The following is a 22,131-nucleotide window of genomic DNA, read 5'->3' as shown; positions in this document are numbered from 1 at the left end:
ATGGAAAGTGACAGACTTTATTTTGAGGGGCTCCAAAGTCACTGCAGATGGTGGTTGCAGCCATAAAATTAAAAGACGCTTGCTCCTTGGAAGAAAAGCTATGACCAACATAGACAGCATATTAAAAAGCAGAGACATTACTTTGCCAACAAAGGTCCATCTAGTCAAAGCTATGGTTTTTCCAGTGGTCATGTATGGATGTGAGAGTTGGACTATAAAGAAAGCTGAGCGTCGAAGAATTGATGCTTTTGAACTGTGGTGTTGGAGAAAACTCTTGAGAGTCCCTCAGACTACAAGGAGATCCAACCAGTCCATCCTAAAGGAAATCACTCTTGAATATTCCTTGGAAGGACTGATGCTGAAGCTGAAACTACAGTACTTTGGCCACCTGATGTGAAGAACTGACTCAGTGTAAAAGACTCTGATGCTGGGAAAGATGGAAGGCGGGAGGAGAAGGAAATGACAGAGGATGAGATGGTTTGATGGCATCACTGAGTCAATGGACTTGACTTTGAACAAGCTCTGGGAGCTGGTGATGGACAGGGAAGACTGGTGTGCTATAATCCATGGGGTCACAAAGAGTCAGACAAGACTGAGTGACTGAACTGAACTGAACTGAACTATACTGTCCATGGAATTCTCCAGGCCAGAATACAGGAGTGGGTAGCCATTCCCTTCTCCAGGGGATCTTCCCAACCCAGGGATTGAACCCAGGTCTTCCGCATTGTGGGCAGATTCTTTACCAGCTGAGCCACAAGGGAAGCCCAAGAATATTAGAGTGAGTGATTTATCCCTTCTCCAGGGGATCTTTGCGACCCAGGAATTGATCTGGGGTCTCCAGATCAATTGCATTGCAGGTGGATTCTTTACTAACTGAGCTATCAGGGAAGCCCCAGTTTCTCAAACCCAGTTTCAAAAACACAGGATCAGCTGAGAAGTCACTGACACAGCCACTTCTAACCTACCCCTAACCTAGGGGGCGGGTTCTCCACTTTAGTGCCACTTTTCCGATGGAAGGGGATTCCAAGGTGGTGCTAGTCATAAAGAATCTACCTGCCAAAGCAAATGATGGAAGAGATGCGGGTTTGATCCCTGGAGTAGGAGGATCCTCTGGAGGAGGAAATGGCAACCCACTTCAGTGTTGTTGCCTGGGAAATCCCATGAACAGAGGAGACAGGAAGGCTACAGTCCATGGGGCTGCAAAGAGCTGGACACAACTGAGCACTCAGTACTGCTATGGAGATCTGATTCTGGGCAAAAATATGCAAACAAAACTCTAACAAGTGTGACTTTACCTAGAGATGGTGAAAGAGACCATTTAAAATATGTCACATCTCACATCCCGTGTGGAACTAAAACCGAGCCTCTTTTCACTGACTCCTGACCAAGATCTTAACAAGGGTGTATATTTTAGGACTTGACAACATTTTGTGTTTAAAGTAGTTTTTCCTTAGCTTCTCCAACAAGGATTTTGGTTATTTGAATAGATCATCAAAAAGCAATAATGAAAAAAAAGAATCCCCATCCTGCCAAAAAAAAAAAAAAAATCATTTGCTGCTCAATCATTAATTTCAACATGCTGACTTACCTGCATCAAATAAGGGCAAAAAGAGTACTTTTAAAAATGAAATGAAATGTAACTGGCTTTAAAAATGGGCAAAACAGAGCGGGGAGAGGAGAGAATGTACAGTTTTCACATAAAATTGGTTCATTTTTTTTCAGTGGAAATCCCAGACAGGCAATGATTTGTCTCTCCAGGTTTCTGAATGCCTCTCTGCCTAACTGCTATGGCTGGGGTGAGCTCTGGGAGAATTTTTTCATGTTTATTCCAACTGAGCAGCATTCTATTCTGGGGAAAAGAAAGAACTATGGTATCATGAAACACAGTCTACCAGAATTAACCTCTACCAGTTAAAACAATGTTTTCAGGTACCACAAATTTTTTTAAGCGATGTAAGAGTACACCACCACCCAATAATAGGCTACATGTTTTGACTGCAGTGGCATGAAGCACCATTTTCTAACACATCTTTTGTTTATTTATTTTGGACTGCACTGGGTTTTCACTGCTGTGTGCGGATTTTCTCTCGTGGTGACAAGCGGTGTCTACTCTTGGTTGCAGTGTGGAGGCTTCTCATTGAGGCAGCTTCTCTTGTTGCAGAGAACTGGCTCCACAGCCCATGGGCTTCTGCAATTGCAGTACGTGGGCTTAGTTGCCCCGTGGCATGTGGAATCTCCCTGGACCAGTGATCGAACCTGTGTCCCCTGCACTGGCAGATGGATTCTTTAACCACTGGACAACCAGGGAAGTCTTCTAATGCATCTGTAAATGTGACACCAATCACACTAACCTAATTCTGCTGGGTGCCACTAAATCCTCGTACACCCGGATTAAAAAGGAAAATACAGGGCCCTTGGGGTTTAGGCGGGGAAATAAATTGTGCTAAGTCAGTTCAGTCATGTCCAGTACTTTGCGACCCTATGGACTGTAGACTGCCAGGCTCTTTTGTCCATGGAATTCTCCAGGCAAGAATATTGGAGTGGGTTGCCATGCCCTCCTCCAGGGGATCTTCCTGACCCAGGGACGGAACCCACATCTCTTAACGTCTCCTGCACTGGCAGGCGCGTTCTATACTACCGGTACCACCTGGGAAGAGGCCATGGAGAAACCAAATGAACATTATATTATAAGCTCACTCTGACTTATGATCAAACTGACACACATTGAAGAAAATACTTTTTAATGAAAATAAAATCACAGAACTTACCACGTCGTCTTGCATTATTAGTTTTTCTGCAGGTGCAATGCGGCCAGTCAGAGACAACTGGCATCCAAAATGCAGCCCCCAGGTCTCCAGTTCAAAACGAGCATCCTTGTTTCTGTTGATAGAGTTGAGTCTTAAATCATTAAAAATGCTTACTATCTAAAAATGTTAATCATTAGAGATAAAATTATAATGTTAATTATTCAGAGACTGACTTTTTTAGGGCTCCTCAATTCTATTTCTACTCACCATTTTTTCTCTGCTCAAAGGAAGTATAGGAGGACTGAGGACCCATGTGCGACTCAAAGGGATGGAAAGGCTCCCAGCGTGGCCATTGAGCCAAACAGTGTGTGCATGTGTCACGTCCGACTCTGTGACCCTATTGACTACAGCCTGCCAGGATCCTCTGTCCATAACATTCTCCAGGCAAGAATACTGGGTTGCCATGCCATCCTCCAGGGGATCTTCCAGACCCAGGGATTGAACCTGAGTCTCCTGCATCTCCTGCATTGCAGGTGGGTTCTTTACTACTGAGTCACTGAAAAAGCCCCTGAGCCAAACAGCTCAGGCTTCAAATCCAAATTCTAACACTGAATAACATGGACCTTGAGCAAACTCTGAAATCTTTTAAAGTCATGGTTTCCTTATTGACAAAATGTAGGACTAACCTAGCTATTTCATAGGGGTGACGTAAAGGTTAAATATGACAATACACAGACAGTGCCACCACCCTGCCTGGCACATGCTAGGTGCTCAGTATAGGTGACATATTATTCCTGATAACAAACATCAGTAAAGAGATTTTGTAGACCATCTGGATGTGGAGATGTCCCCATACCTCTGGAAGTCATCTGCAAGCCTGGCCAGGTGCTGCTGCCTTACCAAAGGATTGAGACGAGTTTCTTCAGCCACAGCCTTCATCAGCTGGAAATCAGACGTCGCCTGGCCAGGCATCCCTATACATTGTGAACGAAAACAAAGTGAAAAATGAACAGTCCTCAATGCAATCCAGCCCATCTCAGGCACAGAGCAATAAAACTCTGAACTTAAACTGAACCAGACTCACCATCTGACAGCAATGCAAGTCATATTTTCATTTAAAATTTTTTCTAGTGGTCACATTTAAAAAGAGCCAGAAGGAAACAGATGCAATTATTCAAACAGTATATATTATTTAACTCAATATGTCCAAAATATTATCATTTCAACATATAACCAATATAAAAAATGAGTTCATGAGATAGTTTCTCTTTTCTTCACACTACATCTTAGACATCTAGTCTGTATTTTTATACTTACAGCTCCATCCAGTCCCTCAGTTGCACTAGTCATGCGTCAAGTGCTCAGTGACCACATGTGGCTAGAGGCCACCAAGAGGACTATGCAGATGTGAAATGCCAGAGTATCACTAAGAACATTCATCCCTCTCTGCAAGGATGGTATCTTTATTAACTTCTCTAATTGCAGAATAAACACATGCACATCAAACTCATTCAAACATCATAAGCGTAAAATGTAGAAAGTCCTCCCGTCTTAGTCTGACCCTAGTAATCAGATGAACATGATTAAAAGAATCTTAGCTAGTTCTAGTGTAGAGTGAAGATTACCTTCTGGAGCTCATGCAAAAAGAAAATAAAGAGTATTTTGGCACCTCTCAAAGAATACACTGGAAGAAAATTAAATCACACGATTTCTTAGCCTACATGCGTGCTAAGTCGCTTTAGTCGTGTTCAACTCTTTGCGACCCCAGGGACCAAAGCCTTCCAGGGTCCTCTGTCCATGGGACTCTCCAAACATGAATACTGGAGTGGGCCGCCATGTCCTCCTCCAGGGGATCTTCCTGATCCAGGGACTGAACCCGGGTGTCTTACATCTCCCGCACTGGCAGGCAAGTTCTTTACCACTAGCAACACCTAGCCCAGTGAAGTTCAAAAAATGGGGGAAATAGTTTGGTTTTAGGAAAACATCTGGCAACCAATTTAACGTCAAAGTAACAAATGGAATACATGAGATAAAGGAAATAGATAACACTCACGGTGCTGACCAATTTCCAAAGGGTGCTCTACCCGCCCACTTCCTCTGTGATCAAATAAATTACCTGAGTCATCCTTCCTGGGTTAAATTAGAGCTCTGGCACTCATCTAACTTAAGGAGGTTTTGCCCACTGCAACGTGTCATGAGTCTGTGATCAAGAACTTGAGAGAGAATAAAACACAAACATTACCCGTTAGAAAGCAGAGCTCGGGAATCAGGTGGGCCATCAGAGTCTCAGAGTTGTCATTTTTCTTGTTTTTCAACAGACTAACAAGCACTGGCTGGTTCAGGTCAGATAAGGTAATATCATATTGCTACAGAATGCAAGATTAAGGAGGGAAAAGTTAATGTGGGAACACAATACAATGAGCATCCTTGCTTATAAGCAACAAATGAATAGATAAGAAAATCTTCTCAATAGAAGGGGGAAAAAGTCCCCACTAATCTCCATGGTAATCTACTCATTTCTACTTCCTTCGTGGGACCTATCTCTTACATCTCAGGATCAGCTTCATGATTTTTAATTATTACCTTTTATAATTCAATACCTTTTTTCCCCAATCATTTTCCTGCTCTCTTCTGAGTTTCATCCAGAGTTGTAAACTGGATGAAATCCATAGTACCATGACTCCAGGTGCAGCACTGCCACTGAAGACTGAGGCCAACTGAACCATATACAACTTACTGGCTATGGCACCTGTGTTCAATATGAAAATATCAAACACAAGTTGGAGGCAACGGTCATACTGAGTCAACCTCAGATTTCCCCAAAGAGCACAACTGTCCTTACTTTCCAAGACAGTATGATGTTACAGGGAAGTCGCTTTGAACTCTGACAAATGTAAATCTGGTCCACAGATATTCTATCTACTTGGATCGTGACACTGGGGAAGGGGCTTACCTTTCCTCCTCTATGAAATCAGGAGAACAAGAGTCCAGAGATGTCCCGTGTAAACCACTAGCACGGTGTCTGGTTTATAATAAGTCCTCAGCAATCATTAGTTCCTTCCCCACTCCCTTTCCCTTCATAAACTTGAATTTCAACATTCTTACCTTGCTAAGAGTTCATTTACCTTCCAAAGGCAAAGTTTCCATTAACACCAGTATAGCTTACTCAACACTGATGACAGAACAATTGGAATTGTAATTTACAAAATGCCTGGGGACCACATGATGCTGACATCAATAATTATAATGCAGGAAGCCAGCAGTGAGGGGTTCTCTATTCAATAAAGACTTTAAATCATTAAAATAAAAAACAATTCAGGAAACAGCAATTTAAAGTGGTGATTACCACAATGCTATGGCTGAAAAGCTTGGAGAAGCATTGGTAGAAAGAATTTTTATACATGACTTGATTAATTCACATCTTGTGCTTGCTATATTCCAGGGATTGAAGGAAATACAAATAAAAAAGAGGCACAGTCCCTGCCTTATCTACAAAGCAAGGTAGACCAGAAGCACAAATAATACATCTACGCTAAGCACTTATATTTTTCCTCATTTAGTCTTTTTCTAATGGATGACTACTGTGTTTTTTTAAATTAAACTATAATTGATTTACAAGGTCCTGTTGTTGTACAGCAAAGTGATGGAGTTTTAGATAGATATTCTTTCCAGATTCTTTTCCCTTATAGGTTATTTAGTATAGTTTTTTAATACCAAATATAAAAACATTTAGTATAGTTCCCTGTGCTATACAGTAGGTCCTTGTTGGTTACCTACTACATATATATTAATAGTAGTAGTGTATATGTTAATCCCATGTGTATATGTTTTACCCCTACTTCTCCTTTCATAACCATAAATTTGTTTTCTATGTTTGTGAGTCTATTTCTCTTTGGTAAATAAGACCCTTTCCTCACTAACTCTTAACAACAGAGTGTGACTGTTTGTATGCTCTGTCCTGTCTGACTTTGCAACTCTATGGACTTCAGCCCGCCAGGCTCCCCTGTCCATGGGATTCTCCAGGCAAGAATACCATAGTGGGTTGCCATGCCCTCGCCGGAGGATCTTCCTGACCCAGGGATCGAACCTGCGACTCCTGCATTGGCAGGTGGATTTTTTTTCACCACTTAGCCACCTGGGAAGCTCTTAACAACGGAACTGTGACTCAAATGCTATTATCATCTTCTTCATTGATGAGGAAACATTGTTAAGAAATTAAATAACTTCCCAAGGTCCTGTAATTGAAAATTAGCACAACCAGGATTTATTACTTAAGACTTGGGAGCCTCCGCTCGTTACACCACTCGGGGCTGGGTCCCTCTCACAAGGAATAGGGAGCAAGGTAGTGAAAACAATTTATGGCTGGTAAATCAAGGAAGGCTTCATGAAGGAGGCAGAATCCAAGACAGCACCTTGAAGAAAATGCAGGAGTATTAGAAGTTCTGGGAATGGCTCAAGAAAATCTGGGACACAGTCTAAGAAGAGGGTTTTCTACTATTTACCTGGAGCATGGTTAAGAATTTACCCACTATGTTGTGTAATCAGGTGGACTTTACTGTCTCCAATGCCCCAATTTTCTTAGCATTTGGCAATAGTTTTCGTTATAAGATAAAATAGAGAAGTATAAAGGTCAATATCAAGATGTCTTCCAGTAAAATTACAGGCTATAAAATCAATACACAGACATCACTTGTATTCCTATACACTGGCAATGGAAAACCAGAAAGAGACATTAAGGAAACAATCCCATTCACCACTGCAACAACAACAACAACAACAACAACAACAACAACAACAACAAAAATATCCATGAATAAACGGACCTAAGGAGACAAAAGACCTGTGTGCAGAAAACTGTAAGACACTGATGAAAGAAACCAAAGACAACACAAACAGATGGAGAGATACACCAGGCTTTTGGACTGGAAGAATCAGTATTGTGCAAATGACCATACAACCTAAGGTAATCTATAGGTTCAATGCAATCCCTATGAAACTACCAATGGCATTTTTCACAGAACTAGAACAAAGAATTTCACAGTTTGTATGGAAACACAAAAGACCCCAAGTAGCCAAAGCGATCTTGAGAAAGAAAAATCGAGCTGGAGGAATCAACCTTTCTGACTTCAGATTATACGCAAAGCTACAGTCATCAAGACAGTATGGTACAGGCACAGAAACAGAAATACAGACCAGTGAAACAAGGTAGAAAGCCCAGAGATAAACCTCTGCACCTATGGATACCTCATCTTTGACAAAGGCAAGAATATATCATGGAGAAAAGACAGCCTCTTCAATAAGTGGTGCTGGGAAAGCTGGAAAGCTACATGTAAAAGAATGAAACTAACTCCCTAACACTGTATACAAAAATAAACTCAAAATGGATTAAAGACTTAACTCTAAAGCCAGAAAACTCTTGGAGGAAAATATAGGCAGTACACTCTTTGACATACATCACAGCAAGATCCTCTTTGACCCACCTCCTAGAATAATGGAAATAAAAATGAACAAATAGGACCTAATTAAACTTACAAACCTTTGCACAATAAAGAAATCAATAAACAAAATTAAAAGACAACCCCCAGAATGGGAGAAATACCTGCAAACGATTCAACTGACAAAAGCATAATCTCCAAAATATACAAGCAGCTCACATAGCTCTATATCAAGAAAACAAACAGCCCGGTCCAAAATGAGCAGAAGACCTAAATAGACATTTCTCCAAAGAATACATACAGATGGCAAATAAACACATAAGACAATGCTCAGCATCACTCATTATTAGAGAAATGCAAATCAAAACTACAAAGAGGTAGGACCTCACACCAGTCAGAATGGTCATCAAAAAATCTACAAACAAACGCTGGCAAAACCAAGATAACAAAAAGTTAAAAAAACAAAAAATAATAGAAAAAATTAAAACATTATGGCTGAAGTGAAAAAAAGGATGTCTTCCACTTTGAGAGTAGACTATATAATAATTTATCCTTCCTTTCCTGGGACAAAGAGGAAAGCATTCTAGAAACTGGTGCCATTTTCTTTCTTTTTCTCCCTAATTACAATAGATATGAAGGGAATCACAACTCATTACAAAGAAAGTGAGTGGGATTTTTATCATGATTCCCTTTTCAGAATGTCGCAGGTCCTCAAACACATTAAAGAAAAATGAATTTAACCATGCAGGAAAAATCCCAAATGTTTAACAAACTCTGTGTCTAATAAACACTAATGGAGAACACTTTTTGCACAAAATGCTTTGCCAAATGCCCAAAGTCATATGTGTTCTGTAAGGACAACTGAATGAGGCGGAGAGGAAGAAGAAGAATACAAAATGATTTCCTGAGATGCAAAATTCCCAAGGAGAGACGTATGGGAAAGACAATGAATTCAGTTTGAATTTTGTTCATTTGAGATGCCTGCAGGATATTCATGCAAATGCAGCCTGAAAATGGGGAGGATGTAATTTAGGAAGGAGGGCAAGACAAAAATATATTAGAAGTGATCTCAGAATATGAAGAAAAGATCCTCTGCAAAGGGGCCGTGATGAGTTATAGCATTTCATGTTTGGGGAAAGTGAAGGGGGAGAATGTTGAACGAGGCTGAGAAAGAACCACCTGAAGCCCAGGGGAAAACCACTAGGGATGTGCCGAGGGGCCAAAGAAGAGGAGGTCAGCCCACCAGGAGTGGTCACTAGCATCCAGAGCCACCAGCGTCCAAAAGCCCCTTAGAATAAGGACAGCAGCTGACTTTGACCTTAGAGAGCTAGTTCCATGGCAGCAGAACCGGATACCAGACAGCTGAGGCTTCCTGGAGGAAGAACGGAAGAGGTGCTTGGAGCTCGTTTAGACAACCTTCTAAAGAAACTAGCTAAGGAAGAAAAGGAGATCACTTTTCTTGAAGCTGTAGAAAGGTCAACACATTTGCTTTCTCTTTTTGTCTGTAAAACAGTGGTGAGATTTTGGAAACAGAAATATGACTGAATATGAAATAAACAGAAGGCGCCTCTGAAAGGAACTGAAGTTGGACAGTGGGGATGGGGAAATTGTCATCACTGTGAACCCAGCTCCCAGAGTCAGCAGGAGATTTCATCAGTAAATGTTTGAGCATCTACTAGATGCTAGTCTTGAGTGTCCAGAAATCAAGAGCTCAAAGTTGAAGAGGGAGAGTCAGACCATTCATAACCTGCCTGTGATAACTGCAAGAAGTTAAGTACAGACAGGGGACCCGGGGGAGAAAGTCCTAGGGCTCCCTTGACAGCTAGGGGAATTTCCCTGGCAGTCCAGTGGTTAAGACTTCACCTGCCAAAGCAGGGAGTGCAGGTTGGACCCCTGGTCAGAGAGGTAACATGCCACGTGCTTCAGAGCCAAAAACTCAAAACACAGAACAGAATTCAATAAAGACTTTAAAAATGGTCCACATCAAAAAAAAAAAGAAAATCTTATTAAAAAAATTGTTGACTGCTGAGCTGAGGACCAAAGGGTGTTCAGTAAGTGGCCGATGGTGAATGGGTGTCAAGGAAGAGGAGAGTAGGGTGTGAAAACACGCACGGGGAGTAGAGGACTTGAGGAACTATGAACTGTGAGCAGAGCGGAACCTTCCAAGGAAACAGGGTGGAGGAGTCAGGCCACAGCCCTTCCCCAAGCTAAGCAGGAGGGAGATGAGGCTGAAAGGAGAAACAAGCGCTACCTGCTTGTAGTAATCCACGTAGGTGATCTCAGTGCCATCCCGCTTCCGGAAGGTGTGCGTGGGCTTCACTGACCAGTCGATGTCATCAATGCGGTAGGTTTTGTTATTGTATCTGGTAAATGCAAGAAATATTTTCAGTTCTTCTCTGAAATGCTACAAGGTAAGTAGTTAGTTCACTACACTTGAATTCACAGTATTATCCACCAGAATTTCAGATATTATGAAAGACAATAACTCAAGAATAGTCACTTTAAAATCAAAGATAGCTCTTACCCAAGAAGAGCGTTGATGAACTCTTCCATTCATGGGAGGACCCCTTTATTGCAACAAAACCAAAGGAATAATCTCTGGCCCACCATCTGCTTTTCTCACTGAGAAACACTGTGTGTGTGTGTGTGTGTGTGTGTGTGTGTGTGTCCACACACGTGCGCACATGCACTCAGTCCTGACTCTTTGTGACCCCATGAACTGCAGCCCGCCAGGTCCTCAGTCCATGGGATTTTCCAGGCAAGAATACTGGAGTGGGTTGCCATTTCCTTCTACAGGGGATCTTCTCAACCCAGGGACCAAACTGGCATCTGCTGTATCTCTTACGTTGGCAGGCAGGTTTTTTACTGGCTGAGCCACTGAAGCGTGCCCGGGAGACACTGCAGCTTCAGGTAAATCATGCTTAAATAGTCAAAGGCTGAAGTTTGGCTTCAAAACTTACTGTTGGCTTCTGTTTTCACTCAGAATTTTTTAACTCCCAGCTAGTTTTTCTGATAAAAAAAAAAAAAGCATCCTAAGGAGGCTGATGAACCATGCCATTCTGGCAGCTTGCTTCATCTTCCATCTAAGGCTGGCCCTGCGCAAAACTGCAAAGCAGGTCAGCTAAGATCTTTTTAAGATCTTTCTCCCCTTCATCAGGTAAGATGTGGCCTGGAACACCCTCTCATGCCAACCCAGCCGTGGGACAGAAACCTCCTTGTCACTTTTCTCCTGGGCTCTCGCTACTTTGCAAATGACTTCGAAATAATGTGATAAGCTAATTCATGGAGCTCATGACAAGAGGATAAAGGGGCAGTGTGGAATTCAACCAGCGCCACGTCTCTGCTCCACAACCCAGAAAAACAACTTCAAGTGGAAATTCCAACCTAGACTAGGAGAAGGCAAGTGGGTCTTCTGTAAATGGTGTCCATGGACTGGCAGCCACGTAGAGTGGGCTTCTGTTACTCAGGACGCCACCTAACTGCCCACGCTTCATTCAGTTCAGTATGCACTGAGGGCAAATTACACACAGACAGTCAGAGGCCTGCAAGTCCTCAGCCATAAGGACCTCAAACTCCACAGTGAAGATGAGACGCGAACCTGATGCTCCGTCTTGTTGCTACCGAACCAAAGCTGGGTCGGCTTGCCCAGCACAGTAAAGCCAGCCTCCTGACAGCAGGCTGCGGTGAAGGAAAGAGCATCAGGTACTGCTATGTGGGTACTTCAGAGAGGAGCTAAAGCAGAGGCTACGGGGCAGGGGTCTGCCCGGGGAGGCCCCACAGAGTCCCGCTCAGTTACACCGTGATGCAATAAAAAGAAATAAAAGGGCTCTAAAGAGGTGACGATAAGCACTGGGCTTCCGGAGCAGCACAGAGGAGAGAAGTGAATAATTCCAACTGAGTGGACTTTGTGGGAGCAGAAATCTAAAAGGCAGAAATAGAGGCAGGGGACCCAGGATGAGGGGCTGGAGCAGCCAAGTGCAGACCACGGCGGGTAGGGGAGGGTACAGGAGGAGGTAAGGAAGGAGCAGGAGAGACGGCGGGCGCCCAGCACAGCCCTCCAGGGAGCCTCAGCTCCAGACAACTGACTCATCAGAGCTGGGCTCCGGCCAGGGCCCGGAGCTCCCCCTCTTCCTACGTGGCACACATAACGCAATCTCTAGAGGAAAGTCTATTAAAAGGCAGCAGGCCTTTACCTTGTCAGGACAATAAGCCCAATCAGCTGTTTCTCACACGTCTGGGTAAAGCAGGACGCGCTTGTTTTGTGGTAAAGATCCGTCATGAACTCCAGAACCGTCTCATTCCGGAGGATTTTGTAACTCACATCAGCACTCAGCAGGAGTTTGCTTTCAAAATGTGACACAGAAATGGCGAACCCAGGCCAAAGGGACAATCTTCCAAAAAATAAAAATGTTTTAATAAATAAATATTTTAAAAAATAAATGTTTTAAATGTTATATCAGAAAAACAATAAACATTTCAAAATGGTAACTTTATACTCTAATTCTCTCAATTCTATGAAACAATTTTTCTTTAAATCTGATTTCTTTCAGTAGCTGACTTAACACTTTAGCTATTTCCAGCTGGAGTGTCTTTAAACATATGAAGTGAAGTGAAGTGAAAGTCGCTCAGTCATGTCTGACTCTTTGCAACCCCATGTGGAATTCTCCAGGCCAGAATACTGGAGTGGGTAGCTTATCCCTTCTCCAAGGGATCTTCCCAACCCAGGGATCAAACCCAGGTCTCCCACATTGCAGGTGAATTCTTTACCAGCTGAGACACAAGTGAAGTAAATAAGGGGAAATTTTAAACACATATTTAGAATAAAATACATTTATATAGAGCTTCATTTCTTAACCTTGGCACTACTGACATTTGGACTAGATAATTCTTTGCTAAGGGCTGTTCTGGGCACTGCAGAGTGTGTGTGTGTGTATGTGTGTGTGTGTGTGTGTGGTGTGGTGTGGTGTGCTCAGTCATGTCCGACTCTGTGACCCCATGGACTGTGGCTCACCAGGCTCCTCTGTCCATGGGATTCTCCAGGCAAGAATACTAGAGTGGGTTGCCATTTCCTCCCTGAGAGGATCTTCCCGACCTAGGATCCCTTGGTTTGATCCAAACTTGCATCTCAATCCAAACCTTCATCTCTTTCGTCTCTTACTTCACAGGCAGATTCTTTACCACTGAGCCACCGGGGAAGCCCGTGCATTGCAGAATGTGTAGCATATCCCTGGCCTCTACCCACTGGAGGCCAGCAGCAACTCCCACGCTGTGACAGCCAAAAATACCTCCAGACATTTTCAAATGTCCCCTGGGGAGCAGACTCGCCCCTGGCTGAGAGCACAAGTGTAAGACTGAAGTGTTTATGGAGGGATCTGTCCCAGCAGGCAAACATCTAGGTTCAGAAATGCACAATGACTCAGTGGTGAAGACAGTAACTAGACTTCACAATGAGACAGAAATAATCTAAGTGATGTCACATACAGACACCCAAGAGAAACTGTAGCAGTGGCTGCATCTCCTTTCCACATTTATGAATATCACAGTCTGAAGTCTTGAACTAGAAAAAGTTACAGGAACTGGCAAGAAAGAACAATTTTTTTAAGAAATCATTTCAGTTGATATTCTTGTGGACTTCATTGACTGTGAAACTAATGCAAGAGTACTGGAGTGAGTAACCATTCCCTTCTCCGGGGGATATTCCCAACCCAGGGATCAAACCCCAGTCTCCTGCATTGCAGGCAGATTCTTTACCATCTGAACCACTGGGGAAGCCCCAAACACCAGCTCAGGACCAGCATATGCACCAGCACTGAGAGGCTGGGATCTGGGGCCTTTTGCCGCAATACTGGCACCTGGACAAACATCTCCTCAAGCAACAAAATGCAGAGAAACTATAAAGGACTAAAAGTAACTGGATGCATGCACAGTTGAGGCAAATTATGGACAACAAGATACAAAAAACTATATATATTTACCAAAAAGCCAACTGTCACTTCTGAAGAGCTGGGAGCAAAAGCAGGGTACTGTGCATGCCTGCTACCCTCAACACCACAGAAGGGATGGGCAAACCAACTAAGCCAACCCTCTGGCCCGACCTCTGGACAGATCCCTACCTTCACCCCACATAAGCAACCAGCTGCCCCCCTCAGTGAGTAAGCGAGCAAGGGAACCTATTACTTGTTCTTGTTCCTCCCTGTTGCAGCAGGGTCCCTGATAAAGCCCTGCCTGAATTTCTTGTCTGGTCTCTGAGCAACTTCTATTGATTAAGGAGACGAAGAACCCTGGTTGGTAACAGCACCAACGCCAGCTTGTCACAACACTGGAGCCACGAGAATTTCTAATTCAGGTGGAGATATAAGTGACAGGGTGAATGATCAGGTGCTTTATACAGAACAATCTGACCCATTGAACCAGCATACAGAAACCCTGCCCTTTTCTTCCACCCAGCAGAAACCAAACACCCTGCATCCATTTTCTGTCTTTTATGTACAGATCTTCCTCGACTGACAATGGGTTTTTATGTTCACAAACCCATCATAAGTTGAAACAGCCTCAGTCAAAAATGCATTTAATACACCCAACCTTTTCTTCAGTAACCTACCGAACATCATCAGGGCATCTCCAACCTGGTGTGCTCAGAACACTTACATTAGTCAAAAGACCCTGACGCTGGGAAAGATCGAGGGCAGGAGGAGAAGGGGACGACAGAGGATGAGATGGTTGGATGGCATCACCAACTCAATGGACATGGGTTTTGGTGGACTCTGGGAGTTGTGATGGACAGGGAAGCCTGGTGTGCTGCGATTCATGGGGGTCGCAAAGAGTCAGACACGATTGAGTGACTGAACTGAACTGGACAAAATTATCTAACACAAGGCCTATTTTACAACCAGGTGCTGAATATCTTGTGTCATTTACTGAATACTGTACCGAAAGTGAAAAACAGAATGGTTCTATGGGTTCAGAAAGGTTGTGAGTGTATCAGTCATTTGCCCTCGTGGCTGCCTGGGCCCTGTGGCTGTGGCAGCTAACCATCATCACCAGATAGGATCATACTCCGTATCGCCAGCCCAGGAAAAGGTCCAAATCCACAATTCCAAGTGTGGTTTCTGTTGATGGTGTATAGCTTTCACATCATCGTAAAGTCAAAATGTCATTAAGTCTAAACATCCTAAGTCAGGGAGCATGTGTATTTCTCCCTTTGGGTCACTAGTTGCCTCTGTTTTTTGCTCAACCATGTGTTTTGGAAAGCTGAGTAACAACCAGTTCAAGACCACCTTCGCTGCAGTTTCTGCTTCCTAGTTTAGGATAGAGATTCTGCAAGTGTTCCTAATGGTTCTATCATTCACTAGGGCAGCTTAGTTGGCTTGGGCATCTGACACCTTCTTACCCAATGATTTCCTACCTACCCCTCTGGCTGTGTTAACGTTCTGACAACCGGAAAACAGAGCCCCAGTTATGAGGTATAACATAATCGAGTTTATTCTGCTCTCATTATTACTTGTCACACACAGGAAGCTCAGTTTCTGAATTCTAGGATTTATGATAATGATCTAGCACACTAATATAAGAAAACAGACTGCTACCTTTTGACATTCACCATTCTATTAAAAAACTTGAAAATTAAAAAAATCCATTACTTTTTTCACCACAGTCTCTCATAGGAGGCATAATGGTATAATATTGCATCATAAATGATACTGCTCACACTATAACAACAGAGTAACAAAATATAAATAAACCTACTTGTGCTGGGGAATTTCCACTGGCTCAGAAGGCTTATAGAAGTTCCGTCCAATCTGGTACATGGACAACTTTTTTAAGATCCTGAAAGTATATATATTTAAAATCTGTGTTAAACATCTGTCTATAACAGTAAACTTCTAAGTTTGTACCCATGCTGAAATAAAAACTACTAGAAAAGTCCAGAACTCTTATTGTTATAATGCTGAAAGTTTAGCTACAGCATATACATGTGAGTGTATATACAAGAACTATCACTCCATATTGGGAATGACACAATTGAAAATACTTCTGGGTTTAACTGTAAAAGGAAGTGTCCCTTAGCAGACATGACTGTGACTGCAACATTCTGGCTGGGGAGGCTGAGGTGAGAAAAGCCATGTCCACAGGGTTTTCTGGCCTCGTTCTTATTTTGAAATGAGGAGGTCACTTCCTTCCTTTTTTCTTTCTTTCTTTTTGCATAGTTAATTTACAATGTTGTACTGGTTTTAGTGTACAACAAAGTGATTCAGTTTTATATGTATATTCTTTTTTGGATACTTTCCCCTTATAGGTTATTACAAGATATTGAATATGGTTCCCTGTGCTATTCAGTAGGTCCTAGTTCCTTATTTTATATATGATATTGTGTATATGTTAATCCCAAATTCCTAATTTACCTCTTACTCCCCATCCCCTTGGCTAACGATAAGGTTATTTTCTGTCTGTGAGCCTATTTTTGTTTTGTAAATAAGTTCATTGATATCATTTCTTAAAATTCCACATAGAAGTGATATCATATGATATTTGTCTTTCTCTGGCTTACTTCAATGAGTATGGTCATCTCTAGGTCCATCCATATTGCTGCAAATGGCACTATTTCATTCTTTTTAAGACTGAATAGTATTCCATTGCATATATGTACCACATCTTCTTTATCCATTCCTCTGTTGATGGACATTTAAGTTGCTTCCATGGCTTGGCTATTGTACACAGTGCTGCTATGAACACTGAGGTGCACGTATCTTTTGGAATTAGAGTTCTTACTAGGTATAAACCAGGAGTTAATCTTACAGTAGTTCTATTTTTAGTTTTTTTAAGGAACCTTCATACTGTTCTCCATAGTATCTGCACCAATTTACATTCCGAGGAGTTTGTTTCTAATGAGTCTATTCAGTGTCCTCACTGCTACCAAATGACAAGGCTGCCTCTTTAGCAACTAACTCTGGCTGCTTTTGGAACATGACACATGGCTGATCTGAAGCTGCCCTGTGCACTGGGGAAATGGAAGAGTTGCAAATCTGAAAACAGAGGTTCCAACTGTGTGCTTTTTGGCTACCCAAAGTCATCTGAGCATCAGCCTCCTTATCTGTAAAATGGGGAGTTTAATCATACCTGCCTCACGGAAATTGAGTAAAGATCAAGGAAACTCTGGCACCAGAGAAAGAGCTCTGTCACTGCAAAGCACCTTCCAAATGTCAGCTGACTTAAAATAGTCAGGGGGGCACATGCAAAAATGGATTCTGAAGAGCATTTTTTACAGCCTTGAGCTGAGGCCCAGATAAGATCGGAAGACACTTGCCTAGTCTTCTGACTAGAATTAGGAATCAATGTATCTGTGTGATGAAAATTCCTCTATGTGTCCTACTCAGTAAATCCAAATTCCTCTCATCCTGTCCAGAGCAAAGGGCTAAAATCTTAGGTTTTTAACACATCACCCTAGTGATCCACGCCAACAGCATGGAAAACAGGAGTTTTCAAGCTTCTGAGCTCCCATCTGGGAAGCTTGCCAAAAATGTGGATTTTTCAGGCCCCATCCACAGAATTCTGTTCACTAGGTCCAGTGAGGGGCTAGGGAACCTGCATTTTGTCAAGCTGCCCCTAAGACCCAAGCTGACGCTGAAGCAAGCGATCCTCAGATCAGTCTGAAGAACACTGAAAAGTTCAGTGACAACCTTCCTCTCCCCGGGGGACAAGCGGGGGAAGGAAGGGGTCTGAAAGCACGGAACGCAGACGGTGATGACCTTTCACACCTAAGACAAATCAGCCAGGAGAAAAGCCACTCCCTCAGTTTACTGACCCAATTTTTAAGTCTGGGGAGGGAGGCTGGGAGTGGATTCAGGAAAACGGCAAAGGCACCTGCCCTGGCCCCTGAGTCATTCTCAAAGCAGGTGATACTGAATCGTGACCAAGGTGCCAGTGCAAGGCTCTGATGGGCTGTGGTGTGTACTTCTGCGCAAGTACACGGAAGTACACAGAAAACTGCCCTAAAGATGACTCTGCTGCCGGCACACCACCTGCAAAATTGTCAGTACTTTTAATACCCAGGCTCTATGTGGAAAGGCATCATCGGCCTAAACTAAATTCACATTTAAGGCACTTTACTTTTTGAAGATGATATTGAAGACCTGGATGCACACAGGAGAACTTGCCGGCAGCTCTCTCGTCAGAGTGATAGTCATCTTTACAGTCTCTCCTCTTTGGGTTTCACTTGACAACTCCGTGACCTGGAAAAAGAAGTACTTAAAACAGACTCTGCAGATTATCCTGCAGTGCACAGAATGTGGCTACGCTAAAGCTGTCAAAGCGTCACAGGCTCTAACGAAAACAAAGCTGCAGCTGTTAGCGATGTGAGTGATCATCTAATCATCGGGTTACGTTTGGAAGGTTTTTTCCCCTCTGTATTTTGCTAATACCAGAAAAGCAACACATCTCTCCACTCTCAAATTTCTTAATAGAGAATCAAAACCAAACTCAGGGTTCAAAGATTCAATCCAAAGAGAATTCAGGAGCAGGGCTCTTGACCTTTTGGGGGAATGGGGAGGTATAGGAAAGCAGGTCACAACCTACTTTGAGAGTCTGATGAAAGTTACAGACATTCTCCCAAGAAAATGTCATGTATTTGAATACCACAACAAGGTATATAATGTACCCATTTACAGGATTTCATGGCTACCCAAAAGCCTATTAATAAAGTGTCCTTTCCATCTTGGGGATTTCCCCATGACTCAGCAGAAAGGAATCTGCCTGCAATGCAGGAGATGCAGGAGACATGGGTTCAATCCCAGGGTCAGGAAGATCCCCTGGAGTAAGAAATGGCAACCCACTCCAGTAGTCTTACCTAGAGAACACCACGGAGAGAAGAGCCTGGAAGGCTATGGTCCATGGGGTCACATAGAGTTGAATACAACTGAGGACGCATGCACATTGCACACTGCCCACCTTGAGTTCATGGATTTCAGAAAGAAGCCTTTCAAAAGTTCATTAAAAAAAAAAAAAAAACAATAGAGGAGCAGAAGAGAAGAAGAAAGGAAAGGATAGGGAACAGACCATAGGGAAAGTAAATGTGGAAAGAGAGAGAAGAAAATGGTGACAGTTTAGACAGGAAATCTGATTTCATTTTTAAAAGGCCTAGAGAAAGCCCTAGGGATCTTATAATCTGGAACCACATGCTAACAGTATAGTGAATGCATGAATAGGTCTTTATACCAGGTGCCTAACTAAATGTAAAGCTCCTTAGACCAAGCAAGGCTCAGTACAGAATTTTTGGAATAAAAGAATGAATAGATCAGCCAGTAAGAATCAATGGTCAAGGATTTTTCAGAAGGGTGAGGAATTAGAAGAGTCAGTTCATTTGCAGGCATTTATGTATTTTCTATAGTGAAAGTGTAGTTTAACGGCTTTCAGCCTGAACCAAGAATGTAGGGCAGGGATTGAAACAAACAGAAAAGCAATGCATCCTTTCACAAGTGATGAAATATTTCACTGAAGTATTTCTTGCCTCAGGTATAACTGTACAAAAGTCTGGGACTTCCCTGGTGGTCCAGTGATTAAGAATCTGCCTGTATGTAGGACAAGATGATCTTTAATGATAGTAATACCCTTGAAATATGTCATTTAAGTATGAGAGACCATAGTAGCATGCTATCAACATCTGGTCATAGGACAAAATATTGAGGGACCAATAAGGACTTAGGATGAATAAAAATGTTTCTAAATTTACAGATCCAGATCTTACATGTTCTTAAATCTAATCACATGATATAATTTTAAAATTCCATATTTAGATGAAATAAACACTCAGGTTGCTCCTATAAATCTTAGAATTTCATAAAAGGATACAAAGGCTCCAAGAGTGTTCAGAAAAGCACTTCTTAAGCAGATTCACAAAGGTTCACATGGAATCTAGAAATTTACATTTACACTCTTGCTGTCATCCTGTTCAAGATGAGGAACTAAAATGATTACACTTTCCAAGGGACAGAAGCATCAAGTTTTAATTCAATACTCTGCTTTAGTTTTCCATACAGAAACTGGTTTTTTTTCTTTGTAATAATTTTAATATTGCCTTAGAACAAAGCATATGATAAAAACCTCAATATTGGTATTTTGATTTTAGGACTAGAAATGAGAAGGTGTAAAAAATGGATATGAACCATGCAATTGTCATATCCAAAGGTCATAACTGTTCAAAAATATCCTTAAGATTGACACGTGCATCTGCCTCAGTTGCTTCAGCCATGTCCAGTCCATTGCGACTCTATGGACTATAGCCTGTCAGGCTTCTCTGTCCACAGGGTTCTCTAGGCAAGAATACTGGAGTGGGTCGCCATTCCCTTCTCCAGGGGATCTTCCCAACCCAAGGATGGAATCTACATCTCCTGCATTATAGGCAGATTTTTGCCTGCTGAGCTACCAGGGAAGATTGATAACAGCTCAGTTCAGTTGCTCAGACTGCAGCACGCCTCCCTGTCCATCACCAACTCCTAGAGCATGCTCAAACTCATGTTCATGGAGTTGGTGATGCCATCCAACCATCTCATTCTCTGCCATCCCCTTCTCCTCCTGCCTTCAGTCTTTCCCAGTATCAGGGTCTTTTCCAATGAGTTAGTTCTTTGCATCGAGTAGCCAAAGTATTGCAGTTTCAGCTTCAGCATCAGTCCTTCCAATGAATATTCAGGACTGATATCCTTTAGGATTGAGTGGTTGGATCTCCTTACAGTCCAAGGGACTCTCACAAGAGTCTTCTCCAACACCACAGTTCAAAAGCATCAATTCTTCGGCGCTCAGCTTTCTTTATAGTCCAACTCTCACATCCATACATGACCACTGGAAAAACCATAGCCTCGACTAGATGGACCTTTGTTGGCAAAGTAACGTCTCTGCTTTTTAATATGCTGTCTAAAGTTAGTGATAGTTTTTCTTCCAAGGAGCAAGACTGATATAAGTAACTCCTATTTCATATGATGGAACAAGTCATGAAAAATGACAGTTTTAAAATCAGGATTGATGTAAAGCTCTTTGGACAGATGGATACAATGCACAGGAGCAAAAAAAAAAAAAGAGTAAATTTAAAGCTCTGAGGCCACAGGTTAAATGTTGTTTCTTAAAATTCTTGCCTATTTGAAGGAAAGTTTAAAAAGAATTCCTCTCTCAAGGACACTCTGCCTTGAAAAAAAAACTGTCAAAAAAGCAGTATTTGTATTACAGCTCTTCTTTCTGAAATGCCAGACCAGCAGCTTCCTAATTAGGAAATCAATTGCTGATGAGGTCTTTATTAAGAAGTCTTTTGCTCTCGGGCATGGGAATAGGAAAGAGAAAAGGAGTGAGTAACATACTTATCCCAACTGTCATGAAAATCAGCTAACCTCTAAAATCTATATGGGGGAGTATAAATATATGCATATGTGTGTGTTTAAAAATGAACCATACTTTACCTTTTCTTCTAGCTTTTGTGAGAGAAAAAGGATGACACCATCAAATGCTTTTGCTTTGTTGGAGAGTTCCCTGTGACTATAAAGCAGAGCAATTCTCAGCCTTCTAGATTCTATATCCGGACTATATGTCACATGATACTGGTATAGCTGCCAGTCCTGGGGCAAGTCTAAATTAAAGAGATTTGTGACCAGTTTCACAGGTATTCCACTGGAACCTGAAAAAAGCAAACAAAAAATATTTTTTAATGAAAAAAATACATCATGTTTATATTAATCACAGCATTCAAAAATTTATTTGCATATGCTAATTGTTGCTGGAAAGCAAGAACTTTTGTTCAGTGACACGAAGTAAGCTCGAGTAACCGGCAGTCTAATAACCTTACATGCATGCATGCACGCTAAGTCACTTCAGTCGTGTCTGACTCTTCGGAATCTTATGGACTGTAGCCCACCAGGCTCCTCTGTCCATGGGATTCTCCAGGCAAGAATACTGGAGTGGGTTGCCATGCC

The 22,131-nt window shown here is 42.3% G+C and overlaps 1 protein-coding gene across 1 annotated transcript in view; it reads right to left on the bottom strand.

The window, feature by feature from the left end:
• Positions 1 to 22,131, bottom strand: part of PIWIL4 (piwi like RNA-mediated gene silencing 4) — a 55,617-nt gene that overhangs the window by 21,642 nt on the left and 11,844 nt on the right. Inside the window, exons 4-11 of the mRNA XM_065945402.1 lie at positions 21,622 to 21,836; positions 18,290 to 18,411; positions 15,929 to 16,009; positions 12,376 to 12,573; positions 10,434 to 10,545; positions 4,990 to 5,113; positions 3,604 to 3,721; positions 2,769 to 2,880 (exon numbers count right to left, since the gene is read on the bottom strand). Coding sequence (XP_065801474.1) covers positions 2,769 to 2,880; positions 3,604 to 3,721; positions 4,990 to 5,113; positions 10,434 to 10,545; positions 12,376 to 12,573; positions 15,929 to 16,009; positions 18,290 to 18,411; positions 21,622 to 21,836 — 1,082 coding nt within the window. The remainder of the gene's footprint in view (positions 1 to 2,768; positions 2,881 to 3,603; positions 3,722 to 4,989; positions 5,114 to 10,433; positions 10,546 to 12,375; positions 12,574 to 15,928; positions 16,010 to 18,289; positions 18,412 to 21,621; positions 21,837 to 22,131) is intronic.

The sequence above is a fragment of the Muntiacus reevesi genome, chromosome 9, assembly GCF_963930625.1.
Source record: "Muntiacus reevesi chromosome 9, mMunRee1.1, whole genome shotgun sequence".
NCBI classification, from domain to species: Eukaryota; Metazoa; Chordata; class Mammalia; order Artiodactyla; family Cervidae; genus Muntiacus; species Muntiacus reevesi.
Note: the sequence above shows the minus strand (reverse complement) of the source record. Positions and strands in the feature narration are given on the sequence as shown.